Below are 20,158 nucleotides of genomic sequence, written 5' to 3'. Positions count from 1 at the left end.
TGGACAGGGCTGTAGACTTTTCTGTTAAAAGACAAAAACAGGCCCCAATGGGATTCAAGCCACTGTTATTTGGCTTATAATCACACTTTTAAAAAACTAAACAATAGCTAGGTGTTTTACAGATACTATAAAGTCAACAATAAATGGACCATTTCAATTTCTCTGTAGACTTAAAAAATAAGGACATCACACCAACATGGGTCCCAGACTGGCTCTCTTGACTGGGTGTAATTATTTTGTCTGCTTCCATACATTTGCAATAAAGCGCAGAGAAGGTTATTGTAGATTCTTTATTGATTCCACCAATGTATTAGTAGATATGCTAATAATAATGGTACTTTTACATTCTCTTAACCAAAAATATAACAAATATTTACACTCAGTAAAAATACAAAAAGCATACAGAGGCACTGTCTTTCTAAAAGACATAAGTTTAAGAGGTATCAAAAAATAGGAAACAAACATTGCTTGTTACAGGATACTTTACAATCACTGAATTGTGCAGTATAATTGCTATTTGATTATTAGGACTGTGCAGTTCTGTTTTTGTCTTTTGCTGATAAGCTCATGTTTTAATTTTTAAAAAATCAAGTACGACTGCAGTCTGTGTATCAAAAATAAAGAAGCGTTAAAAAAGCACAACGAAAGCTAAAGATGAACTGGGATTCAAGTCTAAACTTGAAAATGTACTGTGACACTTTTCTGAAGATTTACCCCTTTGTTCTAGCCTTTAAGGTAATGCTAAAGGGATATATCTACTTTAATATCACATTTTTAGAAACAAAATATATTAGAATAATCATTGTTTTAAATATACAAGGAAACTTTCTCCCCATCTTTTTGTAGGGGAGACAACACTTTATAAAAAGTAGGTTTCTTCTTGAAAACTCCCATGATTACTGCCACATTTCCAGCCTGGGAGAGATTCTCGAGGAGGTCATGCACATGATGACATTGTGACTTATCACCCTCATGAAAACCATTTAAGTTTTTTTCTCCCTGAAGATCATATTGAAAGTAATCATTTGGAAGAAGTAAAAACCTATTAATTACAATAAACTTTTATGGAAGTATATATTAGATTTACTAATTCTCTGAACCTTTCATTACGAAGAGATTATTTTGTTGATACTTATTATTTCGCAAAAGTTTGCACTGAGGATTTACTGCTTCAACAGTCCTGATAGATTCAGAGTTGTGGTGGGATGTGGGCACTGGTCTCTTTGTCAAAGGTATAAATATATAAAATAAAAACAAAAAAAAAATGAGGATTTAGAATTGGAGCAAATACAGGTTAAGGCTTCTCTTGTTCTGGTCATATGACAAACTAAGAGAAGGCAGAAATGTACCCTAAATTAAAATGGAAAGATCACACTCCATGATTTTTAAGGGATACATACATATCAAACTACAAAGCATTTGGCTTTAGTGCCTGATCAATGTGATCGGCCGACCCAAACACTCACAGTTCAAGCTAGATGAAACAAAGGCAGCTACAAGGTGCAGCCTCAATCACAAGCCTCCAGCTCTCTGTGCAAGGCATTACTGACACCACTAACAACAAAGATGGGTAAGGCTCCCATTCGGTTAGAAAGACCTGCAAATAAATAGATACTGTGCAAACAGCACATTTTTCTGGGGTAATGGATATAAAATAGTGAGAATAAATACCCAAACCTGATAAAAAGAGGGTTATAGCAAAAATATCTTCCATTTTCTTTGTTTTGCTCTACACATAAAAACAATATTGTGTAAATCAGTGAAGGAAAAATTTGTGATCAGAGGACCACTGTTAATAGGTCAAATCACTAGTGTGACTTTCAAACCAGGATTTCTGATCCAGGCTACTTTTCATTGCAATGGACCAAGAAAGCTATGGAGCCAAGTAGCCTCATTCTAACATACCGGGGGTTAATTTCTAAGGCTTAAGTTTCACATAAACACTTTTTCCCCAGGTGGATTTTTCAGACATGCCATTTTTCCTAAAATGAAGAGACAATCATTTTGATGGAAAAGATGGACTACTGCCATTTACCACTTGGAACTGATTTATAATTTTAAAATGAAGGGCACAGGCAGAAAGACAGAGAGAGGGAAGAGATAGCGATGAAAAAAAGAGAACAAGCTCTTGAAAAGGAAGTCACTGACCAACTAAATCCTGTAAATTCACATATGGACAACCACTCAGAAGTAAATCCATTTTGGCTCCACTGTGATCTGGGTAGTGCACATTAATGGCTTTGGCTTTTTTTTTTGGTAGTCATAAAAGTTTATTAAACTTTCACTTGCCTTTTCACTAGAAAAAATGAAAAAATTTAAACTTAGGATATAGAAAACATTTAATTTGTAAAAATGTGGAAAGTCTAGTTTATCCAGTAAACAGTCACTGAAATTTTAATTAAACACTAAGAGCGCCATACCCAACAGGCTGTTAAAGTATATATCTCCTTTTCCTCAAGGGCTACAACTGAGAACAAAGAGATAACTATTCCCATAATTCTCGCTCCTCTTTCCTCAGAAAAGTTTCAATCAATTATACATCTTATGGGCTAATGAGCTTTATTGCAGGCAGCTGGGAGCTGCAGGCTGTATCAAGATGGAACATAGCCTCAGGGTCGGAGATGAGGAGAGGAGGTGCTGCAGAACACTGCAAAATGCTAAATTCATCTTCATGATTATACCATCAATGATTACACTTTCTTTACAAAAAATGAACTACATATTTGAGTTGTGAAAAATTTTACTTTTGGGTTTCTACAGAGTAGAACTCTCTAGAACCCATTCTCTATTTACTGAATTTATACTTTTAGTTGCAGTTAGATGCAGCATGACTTTCACTTCAGAAAGAATTGGTATACATGTTATTTAAAATGAAAATTTAATTCTTTGGAAATTCCCCATCATAGCCTTCTCCTTTTCCCAAAGAAACCCTCTGGCAGCTTCATTTGGCCTTCCCAATCACAACCAGCAGATGGCAGTATTTTTCCTTCCTAACACCTCAACCGCAAGGGCTTCCTATTCCACTCAAACTGAGACCCTACATTGCACTGGTGCTACAAATCGAGTTACATCTCTGTACAGATCGAGCATATCGCCCTGTCAAGACAATTTCTGTTTGGTCAGACCAGAGACAGTTTTATGGCCCCAAACATAAACAACAGCTAACGAGAGCTCCCAAATACAAACAAAACCACAAAACTTCAAATAATAAATTACTGTCAAATACACATGAATACCCTTGGTATTGGCAGACATTTTGAACTTGTCCATTAGCTTAAGGTATGGCTTAGAAATACTACTACCACTATCTAAAAAACAACTTGTTAAAGAAAATCTATAGTGATAGACATGGGAGGACTCTTGAGTTTGAATTTGTTCTAGTAACTGTGGTCCCAAGGCAGGTGTGGTGTGCAAAGTGAAGACTGGTATCCAGGCACAACATCCAGAGCTGAGGAAACTACGCATCTGCGGGGGTTAAACGAAAGGAAGTAGGATTCAGGGCTATCACACTGTTCGGAGTACAGGGAATGAAACTGCTGGGTTGGGAGCAGCAGCGAGCTGTTTGTTGGCAACGGCCTGCAGAATCATGAGGTGGTTCTGCCCACTCCTTCGCCATGACTTTCAGTAGACTTTAAACAGGTCATCCAAAGGCTAGACTGCTGAAACCTGTTCATTTTCTGAAAATAATAAAAACACAATTAAGTGGTGGATCAGCATATTAATAAAGATCAACTAACAATCTAGTTATCTGTTTACAGAATTAGTCAATTTCAACAAAGAAATTCTCTCAAATATCCCACCAAAGTCCAGATTTTATTGTAATGACATTTAGGAGTTCTGATTACATTGAAGGCTGACAAAAAACAGGAATTTCATAACTGCTTTTTAGTCACTTTATTATTCTATTGTTTAAAAGGATAAAATTTCTTAAAGCAAATCATTTTTTCCTTTCTGCTTTTTCTCCCCAAATCCCCCCAGTACATAGTTGTATATTTTAGTTGTGGGCCCTTCTAGTTGTGGCACGTGGGATGCCTGCGCCCAGGATCTGAACCAGTGAAACCCTGGGTCGCCACAGTGGAGAGCGCAAACTTAACCACTTGGCCACAGGGCTGGCCTAAAGCAAATCATTTTTTTAACTAATGCCACAGCTACAAAGTCGGTCAAGAGTTTTGCCAATAAGAGGAACTGTATCAACAGCATTATTTCAGATAATTTGGCATTTTCACACCTACAGTTCAAGTTTCCACGCGTTAATGTAAAACACAACTCTACTAATGTCAAGTGCCTCCTTTAAAAATTATCCTATTAGACTGAGATGCTATCTATCAAATATAAGAATACTCCATTTGACCCAGAAGAAAGGTACTGGGCACACAGAAATAAGCAGCTTGCCCTCTCCATTTAAAAAACACACCATCATATTCAGAGATTTTCTTTTTTTTTTTTTAACAGAGCTTTCTAAGGCATTTAAATAAAATATTACTGATTACGTAAAACACCAGACTAAAGACCATTTAATGTGTTCAGCAATTCATTTAAGAGCCATTAAGGTAGTTTGTCAACATACCATCTGCTTCGCTATCTGCGTCAGTCACAGCTGCTACTTTAGGATGGGATGGCTGCAAATTATGCCTCTGAGGCTGAGTTACAATCTTCGATGGAACACAGGCCACAGGGTTGCTACTGAGAGAAGCGGGTGGCAGTCTAGAGAGGCTGTTATGCATCATCTTTGACCTCTGCACTGCCACACTATAATCTGGAGGTTTTAGGTGTAGGTGGGGTCCTTCCTTTAGATCCGCTAAAGAAATCCCCATGTATCCTGGAGGAGTGGGAGGTGGCTCCCTATACCTATCCTCCTTCTTGGGTGAGGTGATACAGTACACTGGCATGAAAAATAAGCAATGGAAATGTTAATAAAAATATAAGAAATGATTAAAAAAACCATACTGAAACTTATTACAGTGACAAAACAACTTAAAAACAGACAAAATGAATATATTTGAATACTATGACAGTAGATAAAAAATTTTTTAAAAGTTTAATAAACTTTTTAAACCTGTTTTTAAAATACATAAGTTACATTAGGTTTTATAAACATTAAATAGAATGAGAGAGAGTTGAAGGAGATGACACTGATGATAAGCTTCCTTCTGCAGTTCAGCCCTCATATCACAGGTAACACCAGCCCTAAAGGTGATGGAGTCAGAAACATTTAAGAGTTTACCCTGAACATCTATCCCCTGTTGACTGGCAGGATTTTCTAGAGTAACTAATTCCTTCAACGGCCTCACTTCTAACTTCTGCTCTGTGATTAAGTGAAGAAGAAAAAAACCGTAATTTCAGGAAATCCATCTTACATTAAGTTTCTCTGATTTTCATGGACATTAAAAATAATGGTGACTTAAAATCCTTTTCCCTAAGTTTGCAAACCCTGAGACTAAGGCAAAGCTTCAAAAAGCACCAGAAACAGGTTAAAGAGGAAGTTCCATAAAATTAAGACCAATCCATAGGACTCATAGGACGAATGGCTCTGAATATCTTGATCATGTAAGTGACTTAAAACACAAACACTACCTATATACAAGCAGAATATATTATAAAGAATCATTAAATAATTTTAACATTAACTCTCTCTTTACAGGATCAAGTTTGCCCATAGTGAAATTTCTACAATTCTATCAGTCAAATTTGCATGTAGTATCAAGGTCAGAAAGGATCTCCATCCCCATCTGAGGATGATGGGGTGAGGAGGTGGAGAGGCTGTCAAGAGAAGTAAGAATAAAGAATGTAAATGATTTGCCCAGAGTCATCTAGAAATGAAAGAAATAAAAGATTTAAAAAAATCTATTTTCCCAAATGGACAAGAGAAAGATCTTATATCCTTGTACCACATGCTTTTATATCCATATTGTGGTTACCTACAGGCTTTAATAAAAAATCCTTGGAAAAAAATGAAGGAGCTAAAAAAATCCAATCTATAATGCAATTTGACAAATAAAAAATAAAGGTGTTATAAATATGCTATAGATGTGCTATAAAAATCAATACATCTGTCTTTGGCATTTTTAGTAATTTAAATTGACATCATGAATATGCTATAGAATTAAGAGTTGATCCAAAGTACAGTCATTCCATGTAAATAGAAAAGCAGAGGCTATTATACCTGAGTGTTTACATAATTCAATGAAGAAATGGAAAAACAAAGTGTTTAATGGCTAAACACTTAAGGAATACAGTAAGAAAACTGTGTGTGGTTAGAATGGAACCCACAAGCAGGAGTTGGCACATCCATAATGCGCCCAGGAGGGTATACTGAAAAGTGTTTTGGATTTCTTTATCACATTTTTTCTTACTACCTAAAAGTAATACCAGATTCAACGTTTCTATCCTGCATGCAGAGCAAGTGTGGTCCAATTTAAGAGGTGACAGAGAATAATTCCTTTATTACTAATGCATAGTAATGCAATGATATTTCCTCAACGAAACCAAAAACATCTCAAAAAGAAAACAAGACCAATAAACCTGTCCCCTTAATTAAATACCTCATACCAGCCTTTTCATTTTAATAGGATAGAATACCTGCCCCAAAGCCCTTGAGAAATCATGAACATTTTGAAAATAATTTACTTGTGGAGGAAGGAAAGAGAGGTTGGAGTGAGAGCAGGGATTTTTGTAAGAATAAAATTCTGAGCCAAGATATCCCAATGTCATTTTTTACCACTTAATATCTAAAGGCCACAGATAAGACTAAGAACACACAACTTACCAATCAAGCCCTTTTCTGTACTTGAAGTAACAGTTTTATAAACTGAGTCAGTGCCATCCTTAAGTTCCAAGCCTTCAGATGATTCACCTGGGGTGCTCTCCAACACTCTCCGCTTAACTGTCCCATAGTTTGGTTCATAAGTGTCAGACAGAGAACTGGAGGAGGCCCAACTCTGTCTCACCTGATTTGTCTCCAGGCTTCCTTTATTCTGACCACAAGTTCTAGAGCAGCCTTTAGGACAGGAATAGGGCTCACAGTCAGTGGGTTCAACTTCAGCAATGGGGCCATCCAAATGGGTATGTCTATAAGAGTTCAAAAAATCCCAGCCTTTTGGGTTTGGAAGGTTCTGGAAGTTGTCATGGGAGCTGCTTGAACAGGAAGTCCAACTTCCACGACCACTATCGGCTGCCTCTATAATGATATGCTCATGAGAAATCTCTTCATTGCTCATAGAAGATGAGACAGCTAAACTCTTGACTAGAGATGGCTTTGAGAGTGTCCACCTAAAATTGGAGATACACAATTAAAAGTAATTTACTGGCTTAATGGAAAAATTTTTGTCTGTCCACTGCAAGTAATACTGCCTACCAGACTATAGAACATGCGTCACAAGTGTTTGTGCCAAAACCACCTTGTGCAAAAATACTATAATCAATCATCATTAAACTTATATTGACATTAATGTTAATACTTAGCTAGAAATACACACTGAAGAAACTCAAATACTTAGCAAGGTTACCTCAGAATTTTTCTTGAATTGATTTTAAATGAAAACAAAAGATGAGGTTTGAAATGAATACTATTAAGCATATGTTTTGTTCTTGGTCAACATAAGGGTAGATTCTTTCCATGCACACAGAATTAAGAACTCCCAACTACAGGAACCATGTTTTATTTTTCAAGGTACCTCTGAGGTCAGCGTAGTACAGTGCCAAGTAAACAGCAACTTCCCCAACGACCTACTACTAAATGAATTCTATCATTTACAGCAGGGGTCCCCAAACTAAGGCTCATGGGCCAAATCCAACCAACAGTATGTTTGGCATGGTCTGGAACAAAGCACGGTTTTTACATTTTTAAAGGGTCCAACAAGACAAAACAAAATACTCCAAAGAATTTGACACAGAGACCATATGTAGCCTGCAAAGCCTAAAAGTTATTATCAGGCCCTTTACCAAAAAAAAAATTTTGTGAACCCTTGATTTATAGTATAGAGCAGGAGTCAGCAAACTAGAACCCAAGGCCAAATCTGGCCCTTGCCCTGTTTTTTGTAAATAAAGTTTTATTGGGACACAGCATGCCCATTTCTTCACGTATTATTTAAGGCTGTTTTGGTACAACAACAGCAGGGTTGAACAGTTGCGACAGACACTGTATGGCTTGAAAAATCTAAAATATTTACTATCTAACTTTTATAAAAAAAAGTTTGCTGACCCCTAGGCTAGAGAATCATAGTTTAGAAACCCTTACAAATATGACAATACTTTACAATATCTTAAATTTTTCATATTAAAGCATATCAGATTTACCATAAAGTATAACAGATTTAACAATATTTACCAGTTTAGAATCAACTTTCTCAAAGATTTCCATTTTGCTTGAATCTAAATAAAAACTGAGTTAACATTTTTTCAAAAATTGGTTTTTGCTAGCTGATAATTCTTACTAGCCATACTTTCAGAGAATAAGGATCAAGTACTGGTCCTACTTCCCATTATGCAATCTTTTTGAGCAATCTCTAACCTAACCCCCTCCATATCAATAGCAGCTTCACTCTGAGTTCTTCTTGACTGGAAAGATACATGACGACAGAAAGTTACTTGAATTCAGTAACACTTTAAAAATGAGCACCCACACATCTTCCACAATAGTACTTATTTGCATATTCAGCATAGAGAATACATGCTTGGCTCTCACATTCTTTTATGGATCTCCCTGCAACAACCCTATGGGGGCTGAAGATGAGGGGTCTAGGGTCAAGCTGTGGAGCACTGCTTGCAGTGGCCACTCCACTTGGGTTTTGTGATATGAACACAGGCAAGGACGTTTACCCAGGGCTAAGATGACTATGGTCTCCTGCTCCTGAGGAGTGCTCTGTCTTTTCCAATGCCCCAGTGGATTCAGGAACCGCCACAGCCTGGGAGGAACACCGTTCATCCTGTAGAGCTGCAGACATGGAGTCAACGGAACAATTGCTCACAATGCTGGACCGTGAAGAAATCTCACTATGGCTGGAGTCAGACAAGTTGTCAGATTTAGCTGATGGTATAAGTGTATAACCTGAACGAGAGAAGACAAGTGATCAAACTACAAAACAAGGAAACAGGTGGGGGTATGTGTTCAGGGAGAGGACAAGAAAAACATAAAAAGAACAAAAGACAAATGAGTAGCAATCTCAGTATCCATCTATGTAGATGAAATGGTGCCAATTTTATATCCAGATTCTTCTATACATCTATTCACCTACCTACCCATATCACATCAATCCAACTTCAATTCAAGAAATAGGAAGTCAAAATGGAGTATTACTGAGAAAACTAGTCCACAGGTATATCTGCTCTAGGCTCTCACACAGCTACAAGCATTTAATAAAATAAGAAAGTATTATACATATTACAAAACATTAAAAAGTAAACATCTTGAGTTTCTCTACTTCTTTTTAATCCTATGTCTCTTTCTTTGATTCACATAAATATTTCATGGCCTGATCTGACTGTCCAAAATACCACCTTGAGGTAGGGATGGGGGAAGGGAGTCAGGATTCAAGGGAAAGAATTATATTTTTGCTTTTTCAAACTACATATACTTACCCCAGATATTCTGCTTACGTCACCTAAGAAGTCTTTGCCCCAAGATGAAAGTCATTGTTTTCGTATTTTGAAATAAATTGTTTTAGATTTGGATTTAGTCTTACACCTAGTTTCCTTTTTCTTCATCAACTTGGCAGAATGTTACATTAAACAGCTGAACTGACAGATTTATAAGAACGTGTTACGAAAAAATCAGTATCTACCTGTTTTAAATTGTTCTATAACTTACTGCACAGCAGACAGAGCTAGAGAGATTTTCTCTTGCATTCTTTGGAAAGAAAGGGTGGAGACAGTGAGGTGGAAAGATCCAAAAACAAATCTGCACCATGACAGTTAAATGTACATAATAGTCTGTTTTGATAACTATTAGAAAAGTAACCAAACTTCTTTTGTTTAGAAATAAAAGAAAATGCCATAGTAATCTCAACAAAGAGGTCTCAAAAAAGCAATTCTCTTCTTGTTCACCAAAAGAATGAGCTTCAGTAGGTAAATCAATCCCCAGAAATCTCATTAAGAAGAACTATAGGCTTTATATTCACATACAACTCAAGTTATTAAAGAAAAAAATCTGTGGAACAACAACTTTATTAAGTAGTTTCATTAACTATTTCAAAGAGAAATATCAAAACCCAGAAAATGTGTGATTTATTTGTGGCTTATAGGGCCTGGCACACAATAAGCCAAGATAGCCAGTCTCTTGGCTCCTAGCCCAGTCCCCTGATCTTGTGATCACTGCTATTTCTCATGCCCTTCATGAACTGACTGGTAAGCCTTCAAGAGGACTAAGAAAATGGATGTGGTAAATAAATTAAAAAAATCAATAAAATAAATTCTTCCTCAAAAAGAAAAAGCATCGCTCCTTTATCCAGGAGATAAGCTTGCTTTACTGTTTTAAAAATAACTTCATCCCTATGTCTGTCAGATCAGTATTTCTCAAATATAACCAATTTTAAGAGTCATCTGCAAAGTTTATTAAAATACACATTCTTGGGCCCATTTCAGGCGATTCAAATTTACGAGGTCTGCAGTAGGACATAGTAACCCTATTTTTTACCAAGTTTCCCAGATGACTGTGAACCTGCTATGTTAGACTATCTCCTCCTCCTCTGATCAGAGGTACACGAAAAGTGGGTGATACAAAAAGTATACGTGGACACAATGCACTTTCTTGCCTCCAAACACTTCTTTTTCCTTTAGTTTGCAAGTAGTTGCAGCAGTAAGATAGCAATAAAATTCTCAGAGGCAAAAGTTCTGATCAGATTGATCAGATCGTTACTGGCGGTTTTAATGTAAATATTGGTTCCTAAAAAGCCTCCTCTCCTTATTTCACTCACAGACCCCGCTGCTATCAGTAGGAAAAAAAAGCCAACTACAGAAAACAAAAGTATAAAGTTTACTAACATTAGTAAAATAACATTGTACAAATAAGGCACTTTAAATCAATATGATTTTGTTGCTAGAGGACCTGCAACACCAATCATAAAACGCTTATAAACTGTATTTTACTAAGTTGTTTGTCTAAGCTTTGACAAATGACTTAAATTTAAGCTATATTGACATTAATAAATGAAAACAAATTTAACACTAAAATTAAGTAAGGAACTTCATCAGAGTGTCTTTCTCCTTTTAGACTTGAATCGCGTATAGAAGCAGTTTAAACTGTTACTGTTGCCTCTGCTATTTGAATTGAAGATGTCACTCCCTTTCTCATCTTTGATGTTGCTTCCAACATCCTTCACTTTCTCACAGCTTTCTGTAGCTTGATTGTGATCTGCGTCCTCTTTTTTGCTGTTGGCTAGTCTCTCCCTTGAAAGAGTTCTTTCCCTAAATCTTCTAAACGGGGATGTCATTCTTTTTCTGGCTGTGTTCTCACAACTTGTCCTGTCTCTATTCTCCTCAGTGGCCTTCTTGGTCCTGTCTGTTCTTTTGGCTGTGCTCCCGGTAATCTGAAGGATTTTCTTTTGCAAGTAAACCCCACCTATTCCGGGGCAGCTCTGGCCACTGATCTTGGTGCTGGACTCACAGGGAGGGGATGAGGAAGACCCTGAGAGGCGAGGCAGGATGCTGTGATCAGATATGATACTGCCAACTGGAGGGAGAGATGCAAAAACCCTGTCACGGTCAATTAATTCTTTCCAATTAATCACAATTAGCCTGACTTATATAACATTTCTCTATTAAAAAATTCCAACATCTTGACAATATCTAAAAAAATTCATATCTAGAAACCTATTTTTTAAAACATGGAGAGTCTACTATATAGCATAAACACAGCAGTCATTGCAAGACAGAACACAGGAGAAAGATTACCTTTATCAGAATAAGTTAGTAATTAAAAAAACTGCTGAAAGTAAGTCAAGGTGGTAAAATCATAAGGAAAAATATAACAAGAGTATCAGATAACCAGAATTACTTGTCAAAAGTAACTATGTCTAGAATTTTCAGGCAGATTCTACTAAGAAAAAGCTTAGCAAAAACCAGACAGGACGTCTAACTAGTACATACAATAGATGTATTTACAAAGCACAATTTCGGATCCTGTTGTATCTCCAAGGTGGAGAGGCTGCCTTCCTTGGGCAGTGGGGAAGACAAAGGTTAAGGCCGCTTGACTTCTCACTTTTTAAAAGTTCTTACTTGTTTAAACTCTCCTTGTGAAAAACATGAGATAGGTTTATTTTCTTAATTGTCAGAACACAGAGAACTAATTCCAAAGTTTAGGAAGAACTAAGAACAGATACTAATAATGTACTCTCAGTTTAAGGACATTTTTGTTCAATCACAGACAATTGGCAAAAATATATTTACAGAAATAAAAAGAAATATAACGTTCAGTTGGGGTTTTGATAGAACATATGTAAGAACAACTGGAAAAAGTTTTGAAGAAAGTAATTTTCTCAGGTTTCTAAAGATTCTAAACACAGCTCACAAATCTATAAACATCATGACTGATTGTTGGCTACACATGGCAAAACACAATGAAGAAGACTTCTCTATTCCAGTGGTGAGAGCAGATTTTCCATTAGGAGTAAGAGCAATGGGGAAGTTCCTGTTCCTAATATCTTTTGCCAAAAGTCACAGTCAGGCATAAAACCAAATCTGATTCAACTAGCTTCCTGATTAGAGAATAGTCTACAATGGGACCTCTGAATAGCCTTCAAAAGGAATGGAGGGTATAAAGGTGTCCCTGAAAGAGCATATGGGCACTGTTCATCAGGACCATTTGTGTGACTGGGCACTATAGTCAGTCCCACTCCTTGAGTGATCTGATAAGCGGCACTTTGGATAGGGCCAAACAGACAGTGAAGAGACGAAACAGATGTGTGTGCCTCACAACATCATATGAGCTACATATGACAAAATCAGAAACCTGTGTTTTGTAAACATACTTCTTATATATACTGCTTATACGTCCTATTTGATTTTTACTAAACTTTTCTTAGTAAAATCTGAATGAAAATTCTAGCCCGTCTCAGCTATGTGAAGGGGGGAAACACAGGTCAGTAATGGAGCTACATTGCTCTGGGGTGGCAGCAGGGAAAAAGAAGAGACACTTCAATTTACTAAACACTTACCGTGTATCACGCTTTAGAAATATTTTGTTTAATCCTTATAAGGGCCTCCTAAAATAAGTGGTCTTTTCCCCATCTTACAGACAGGAAACATGACCTTTTAAATCAGTTGGTTATAATAACATGGCTTTAGTGGGGGACAGAGTCAGGATTCAAATTCAGATCTGACATCACTGTACCACATTGCTGCCCCATAGGTGGCAAAAATAACAGCCCTTAAAAGTGAGATGAAACTTAGAACATGGAAGCTGAGGAAAGCTCTGAAAGATTGTTCTTCCTGCTATAATTCGTAAACTTGCCTTCCCTCTGACCATGTACCATCCTGTACTGTGATTATTTAAAGACGTAGTTTTTTTACATCTGTGAAGACAATGCCAGGACTAAGGCCCCCTTTCTGCCAAAGTACACACAGAGTGTGGAGGGGCCCATGCAAGAAATACATGCACCATTAAGAATGCTATGTGTGCAGCTAACATAAAACGGCATCTACATGCACACTACCCAGACTAGTCAAGAAAAGAAAAGCTTCAGTCTGAATTATGAAAACATATGCCAATGAACAAGGGTAGTTTCAGATTTTTTTTACCTCAAGAGGTTCTGTATTAGGTATAAACGTAAAAATCCATAAAAGTATAGGTTAATTTAAATTCTGATTACTAAAAAGGTAATAATACTCTATCATGAAAGAAAGGAACATATCAACCTAAATACTTGTTTTTTTCCCTAAATCTTGTAGTTGGTTAAAAACAATTTCTTATAGAAATTCTTATTTTCAAATACTGCACAAAAATGTTTAAATAATTGGAAATTTGAGTAACATCAAGAATCTGCACAAAATGACTGTGATTTCTGCACTTATTCTTATCTCTGCTTGTCCTGTCAAAGGAGGACCATACGCTGAATACAGGAATTCTAGTTATATGATGCATAATACCTGGAAAGCATCTGAATAATTCAATCCAAAATATGAAAGTTCAAGAATTATTAGGAGTTACATTTTTCTTCCTACTTTCTATTATCACCATAGATTAAAAAGCAAAATACGTGGCACAAAGTATTCTTTGGTATAACAAGAACTAGTTTGAACTGTTCTGTCTTACCTTTGCGAGGGGAACCTTGAGGAGATGCAGGAGGACTAGAATGCAAGGATGATGCCATCGAAATAGTATCTTCTGTATGTTTCTTACCACTTATTTCTTCAGTTGTTCCTAAAACCTTCTGAGGTAAACCTGTACCTAAAAATAAAACCAAAGAAGCAAATAAGCATCACTTAACAATTAAAATGTCTGTAGTTGCCTAAATTACTACATAACTAAAGCCACGAGGCACAATGGCTAGTGTAGTCAATTGAAAAGTGTAAATGACAAACAGGACTAAATGACTGGGTAATGGCATACAGAGATTCTCACCTCTAGGTCATTTGTTCAAATTCAGCCAGTCAGCATGGACCAGACTATAACAGTTCTTTTTTGTTTGTTTGTTTTGTGGCATAGGGAAATCGATTTAACAGTCTGAGTATAGTGTCCCACCCCCTAAACTGACACACTTGTTAGAAGTCTTAATGGAGAAGGCGTGGGTTCAAGCTCTTCCCTCCCCTCTAGAGGTGGCCTCTCCAAATCAGGGTGAGGCATGTGGCAGGGGCAGTGTAGGGATGTTGGCACTGTCACTACCTGTGGTGCATCTGTGCTGTGGGTATACAGAAGAGGCTGCAGGGCTGCCAGTCCAGCCCTTTTCAAGAGCACTAGATTCACACTATAGGAGAGAGGTAGACAACAGAAAGAATCATGAATTTATAGAAAAATACTATGGAGCCCACTGGAAACATTCCTGCAGAGTTCTATTATTACTCTTGTCCAAGAGCTGGTCCTGTTCAGTATAGGTTAAACTTAGCAATGGTTTCAATATACTGACATTTTTACATACATCTCTAAGAAATGGCAAAGAGCTATTGACATTATTCTGAACCAGTAACATAACCCCAATTTTGATGAGAATTTGGCATAGTAACAAGCAGCCCTTTGACACTGAAAAAATTTAAATCACAGTATACTCACACTACGCCTAAGTGCCATTTTAACAAAATAAATTTATCATCTAACAACAATCTTACAGCAAGATAGGAAGAGGGCTACCTGGTACAAGTAATTGTGCCTCTCGGGTGGTGACATCTAAGTAAGAAACCAGAGCTATACTCATCCCTTTTCTCACTCCTACCAGCAAATTGATCTGCTTCACCAATTCCGCATCTAATCCTCTCTTCATTTCCACAGCTAGCAAACTAGTTCAGGCTCTGAGCAACTTCTAGTTAATTGTCACATCAGCTTTCCATTGGGAGTTTTATCTCTAGTCTCACTGCCCTCCCCACTACAGTCCTTCCCCAACATAAACTGGACCATAACCTTCCCTTGCTCAAATCTCTTCAAGAGCTACCCACTGACAACTTTCCTTTAGCATGCCATGTTATAATTTCGGCATGCCTAAGACTTCACTTCTCTTCATCCTGGGAGGCTGTTTAGTACAGTGGTTAAAAGCAAGGACTTTAAAATCAGTTAGCCTGGGCTCTTTTCCCAGCTCCATCACTTACTGGTAAGTTACTTAGACCCTCTGTGTTTCCTCTGGAGAATGAGAATATTACCTATCTTGTAGGGTTATTATGAAGATTAAATGAATGTAATATATAAAGTTAGTAAAGCACTTAGACCTGTGTCTGACACAAAGTAAGTGCTCTATAAGTGTTAGCTTTAATTATTACTGTCTCTCAACATTCTTCCTGCAGCTTTGCATGCACTCAAAGGCAGCAAACTGTCTGTAGCTCCTTGCAGAAACCAAGCTCTTTTGCTGCCTGAAGCAAGTTCTCTGGAATTTTTGCTTAATTATCTCCTTCCTGATCAACCTCTATTAGTTGTTCTCTCCAAAAAGCCTTCTCTGAAGCTCTACCTTACCTCTGTCTGCCCTAAAAGCTCTCCTTTCTTTTTTATGTTCTGTACATACCTGTGGTATAACAGCAAACACATTATACTGAAGCAATCGGTTTGTGTGTCTATATCACCAGACTGAAAATCTGGTAAAGGAGGGGGCATTTCTTATTTAGCTTTGGATCTCAAAACAAAATCAAATTAAATTCAAAAAGTTCTACTGAATATGTCCTATGTATAATGCATGGGTTAAGTAATAATGCTAGGAATCAAATCTAATCTAGCGTCCCATCTGAAAGCTAAAATAGTGATACGCTTAAAACAACAAATAAAAGTAATTTGGATAATGTCCACACGGCCTAACAGAGGAAAAAAAGTACAGTATATACCTTATATGCTTTATACTCTCTTCTCATCTCCTAACTAGGTTTTCAGAAGTGGTCATTAATGAGAAACCAACATAACAGTTATTTTTAGAATGAGCAACTTCTTTCTCATAGATTTCATTTACATTAGATAACTGATTAAATGCACCTATGAATGCAATAAGCCCTTTATACCCAAGTGTATTGCTGCAAGTTTTCTGTTGACATGATTATAGGAATTCCAACGTCAGTATTTAAAATATGTATGCTGTCATCAAATACCAATAGGCAAAATTAAACATTTTTTGATTAATGAGTGATTATATTACATAAACTACAATATCTGCTCTCCTGAATATTTATATTTGTAATTATTTTTCATTCTAACTTCCCTGGAAACTCCAACTAAATGAATGTAATATGGTGAATACTCACTCAATGTGGCAGGGTCTTTTGCTTGTCCCTTCTTCCTCATGGGGTGCAAATTAACAGCTGGCACTTGAAGCACCTGGCTTACTCTGTGGGGCTGATGCAAATGGGCTTTAGCTGCTTGGCCAGATGACCTCGTAGGCACTGGAGACATTTCTGATGATTTGGCTGATCTCTTCTCATTTAAGTTCTTGGTCACTGATAAGAAGAGAGTAAGAAATATGTAATTCTGTACTTTTTTAGGCAAGGTTATTACCACTGACAATAATAAATGGTTGATGTATCTATAAAACTATAAATAGGTTCTTTTAATCCACTGATTTTTAACACAAAAAATAAAGTAATTTTCCTAAAAATAATTTAAGTATTATAAAATGTTATTTTAAAGTTTTTGTAGAATTAAGTTGTTAATTTTACTTCCTAAATACTTTTTGAATCCATTAACTTAATTAGTTCCATCTCCACCAACACCCTGGAGGCCAAGTTAACATCTTCATCTATACTACTGAAATACTCTCCTTATTGTATCAATCTTAGCATGCCTTCACGTCGTTCTCCATATAACAAGAGAGTGACTCTTCCAACATGAAAATCTGATGATAGCACTTTCCTTCTCCAAACACCCTCCAGAAACCTTTAGATGACTTGCTACTGCTCTCAGGATAAAGACCCAAATCCCTAAAAAAAGCCTATTAGGCTCTGCATGTTCTACGTCGGCCTAGTATTAGTTTTCCTAATACCCCATACTCTGCAGCTACTAGAATAGATCCTCTGTTTTATGTTCTCAAGGCATCCTGTATCTTTCCTTCCCACTACTGATTTTTGTTTGCAACAATATAATTATCTGTGTGATTAATTAATTAATGTCTTTTCTCCCCCACCAGGCTGTAACTAACATGAGAGTAAGGATTGTATATCTTACTAATCTATCCTTCTGTGTCCAGTGAATGACAGAAAACAGATGCATAATAGGTATTTGTTGAATGACTAAGTAAATTATTTCAACAGTTATACAGAGGAAAATTGTTTTGTAAGTTCATGCTTAGAATATCTGACAGTGAACATCAGAATTAAAAACCGAGAACTCTGACTTAAGAAACAAAAAGCTGCCTCCCTGGCATAAAATCAATACTGTAGTCCAAAGGAAAGAACTTCTTCCTTCAGGTTGTACTTTTGATTCTTCAGTCAGTCAATGAGTGGTTTCAAGGCAGGCCCGACCTCCGTACTCCATGATGTATTTGTTTTAAATACCAAGATAAAAGCAAAATTAGCATTTTAACCTGTCCCAGCACAGCTACAATAGTTAGCTAATACGCTTTTATTATGAGAGCCTAGAGAATATTTTGGGTGATAAGAATTTGGGAACATCTCACAAAGTCAAAACACAGGGACTCCTGGGGGTTAACTGGCAGTGGCTCATCAATGAACTGAATCCAAGATGTTATCATCTTTTAGTTAGAGCCATGAAACACATTTTCCCCCTTCTATCAATACTCATTAATTCTCTACTGACATCTTATTTTAATAATTGCTACAGTGCAAAGAAAAAATCAAGAGACTACTTTAAATATAAAAAAGGGTTCACAGACGAGTGCCAAAACCCACGTAACATTTATTAGGAAGGACCAAATTCCATAATACTCAGCAACCAACTGTTGTTTGGGCTTGAGACAGTCATTAAACATTTAAAAATCAATTATGCAATAGAAATCAAATAAAGATTCTCAAACCAAATTATAGGCATGTGCACTGAATTAAATTTTCACAAAACTCAGTTTAAAAAAGAAAGACTCACAGGTTTTCTCATTTTAAAGCAATATTAAATATGTAGGAAAGGACACCATTTAGTGTTATGAGAAAAGATAGATGTAAGTCTAGGGTAGGTGTGAGAAGAGAAAGGTGTGCAGGAGAGTGTGTGTGTGTGTGTGTGGGAAGGGAAGGGGGAGGGGCACAGGGTTAGGGAAGGAAGGAAGGTGCAGAGGTAGGTATGTGGGAATCTTTCCCAGACTAAAAAATTTTAATAACGAGCAAAGCATAAAAGAGATTTCTATGCTCTTAAATACCCCAAATCAGATATAGGGAACAAAGAAAAGCAGATAGCAAAAACAAAAGATAAAACAAATAACCTTTTATCAAGACAAAAGCAGGAATAATAAACTGTGTTCCATAACTATAAGATGATAAACGTCTATATTGAGTTAGGGAAAAAATAATTTTGATGATCATTCCAAGCAGGGCCAGAGTGCTTTAATAAATTAAATACACGTATGGCTTTGAACTTTAAAATAAGAATAAATTTTAAAGATTCTATACACTTTTTCAGTCTTTACCACTTTCACATGGCTGACACTTTTCTTAATAGCCCATGTTTAGTAAGAGATTTTCCTAGATATCTTCCAAGTTTATATACATTGGTTATTTAAAAAAATTTTTTTTTAAGGTCATAGTAGCGTATAACATTGTATAAATTTCAGGTGTACACTATTACATTTTAGCTTCTGTACAGACTGCACTGTGTTCACCACCAACAGTCTAGGTTTTATCCATCACCATACATATGTGCCCCTTTACCCCATTCACTTGTAATTTAACCGTCTTTTTTGGTTGTTACAACAGAGTATATTTTACCATCTTTTTTTTTTGAGGAAGATCAGCTCTGAGTTAACATCTGCTGCCAATCCTCCTCTTTTTGCTGAGGAAGACTGGCCCTGAGCTAACATCTGTGCCCATTTTCCTCTACTTCATATGCGGGACGCCTACCACAGCATGGCTTGCCAAGTGGTGCCCCGTCCACACCCAAGATCCGAACCAGCGAACCCCGGGCCGCCGAAGCGGAACATGCGCACTTAACGGCTGCACCACAGGGCTGGCCCCTATTTTACCATCTTTAATTTCCTTTACGACTCATGAGTTTCCTCGACCCAGAGACACGTGCATTCTATTGTTTGTACTTAATTAAAAAAAAACCCACCAATACTGAGAACAGGCTCTCTTTTGTCCATCCTATTTTCTATACGTTAACAATATCAGAATGTCTGATTTTTCTTGTTTTACCTTATTTGCTGACACTTATTATCTCTAAAAGTGTTTCTCTAAAAGTGTTTCAACTAAATCTCTTGTAGCTTCTAGTTGGTAAGTGATATTATCCACGAAAATTAAAAAAAGGGAAAAGTTTCACTTATTTTTACTCTTCATGTAGGGATGAAGGTAAAAATGTTTTCAAACAGAAGGGCTCCTCTCTAATGTTCCAGTGTTTACAAGAAGACCTTATAACGCTTTTCAAAGAATCTATTTATTCCTCTAT

The 20,158-nt window shown here is 36.7% G+C and overlaps 1 protein-coding gene across 24 annotated transcripts in view; it reads right to left on the bottom strand.

Annotated features, from left to right (window-relative positions):
- Positions 1-276: 276 nt before the first annotated feature.
- Positions 277-20,158, bottom strand: part of RAPGEF6 (Rap guanine nucleotide exchange factor 6) — a 200,200-nt gene continuing 180,318 nt past the window's right edge. For 18 of the 24 annotated variants that reach the window (XM_070571179.1, XM_070571180.1, XM_070571181.1 and 15 more), the window contains 6 exons: positions 16,861-17,052; positions 14,246-14,380; positions 8,818-9,046; positions 6,767-7,269; positions 4,568-4,882; positions 277-3,677 (listed from right to left, as the gene is read on the bottom strand). In XM_070571179.1, coding sequence (XP_070427280.1) covers positions 3,652-3,677; positions 4,568-4,882; positions 6,767-7,269; positions 8,818-9,046; positions 14,246-14,380; positions 16,861-17,052 — 1,400 coding nt within the window. In that variant the 3' untranslated portion in view covers positions 277-3,651. Of the gene's footprint in view, positions 3,678-4,567; positions 4,883-6,766; positions 7,270-8,817; positions 9,047-10,946; positions 11,666-14,245; positions 14,381-16,860; positions 17,053-20,158 lie in introns of those variants that run through there. The other 6 variants (XM_070571198.1, XM_070571193.1, XM_070571195.1 and 3 more) reach the window with 1 other exon arrangement.

Source organism: Equus przewalskii, chromosome 13 (genome assembly GCF_037783145.1).
Source record: "Equus przewalskii isolate Varuska chromosome 13, EquPr2, whole genome shotgun sequence".
In the NCBI taxonomy this organism is placed as follows: Eukaryota; Metazoa; Chordata; class Mammalia; order Perissodactyla; family Equidae; genus Equus; species Equus przewalskii.
Note: the sequence above shows the minus strand (reverse complement) of the source record. Positions and strands in the feature narration are given on the sequence as shown.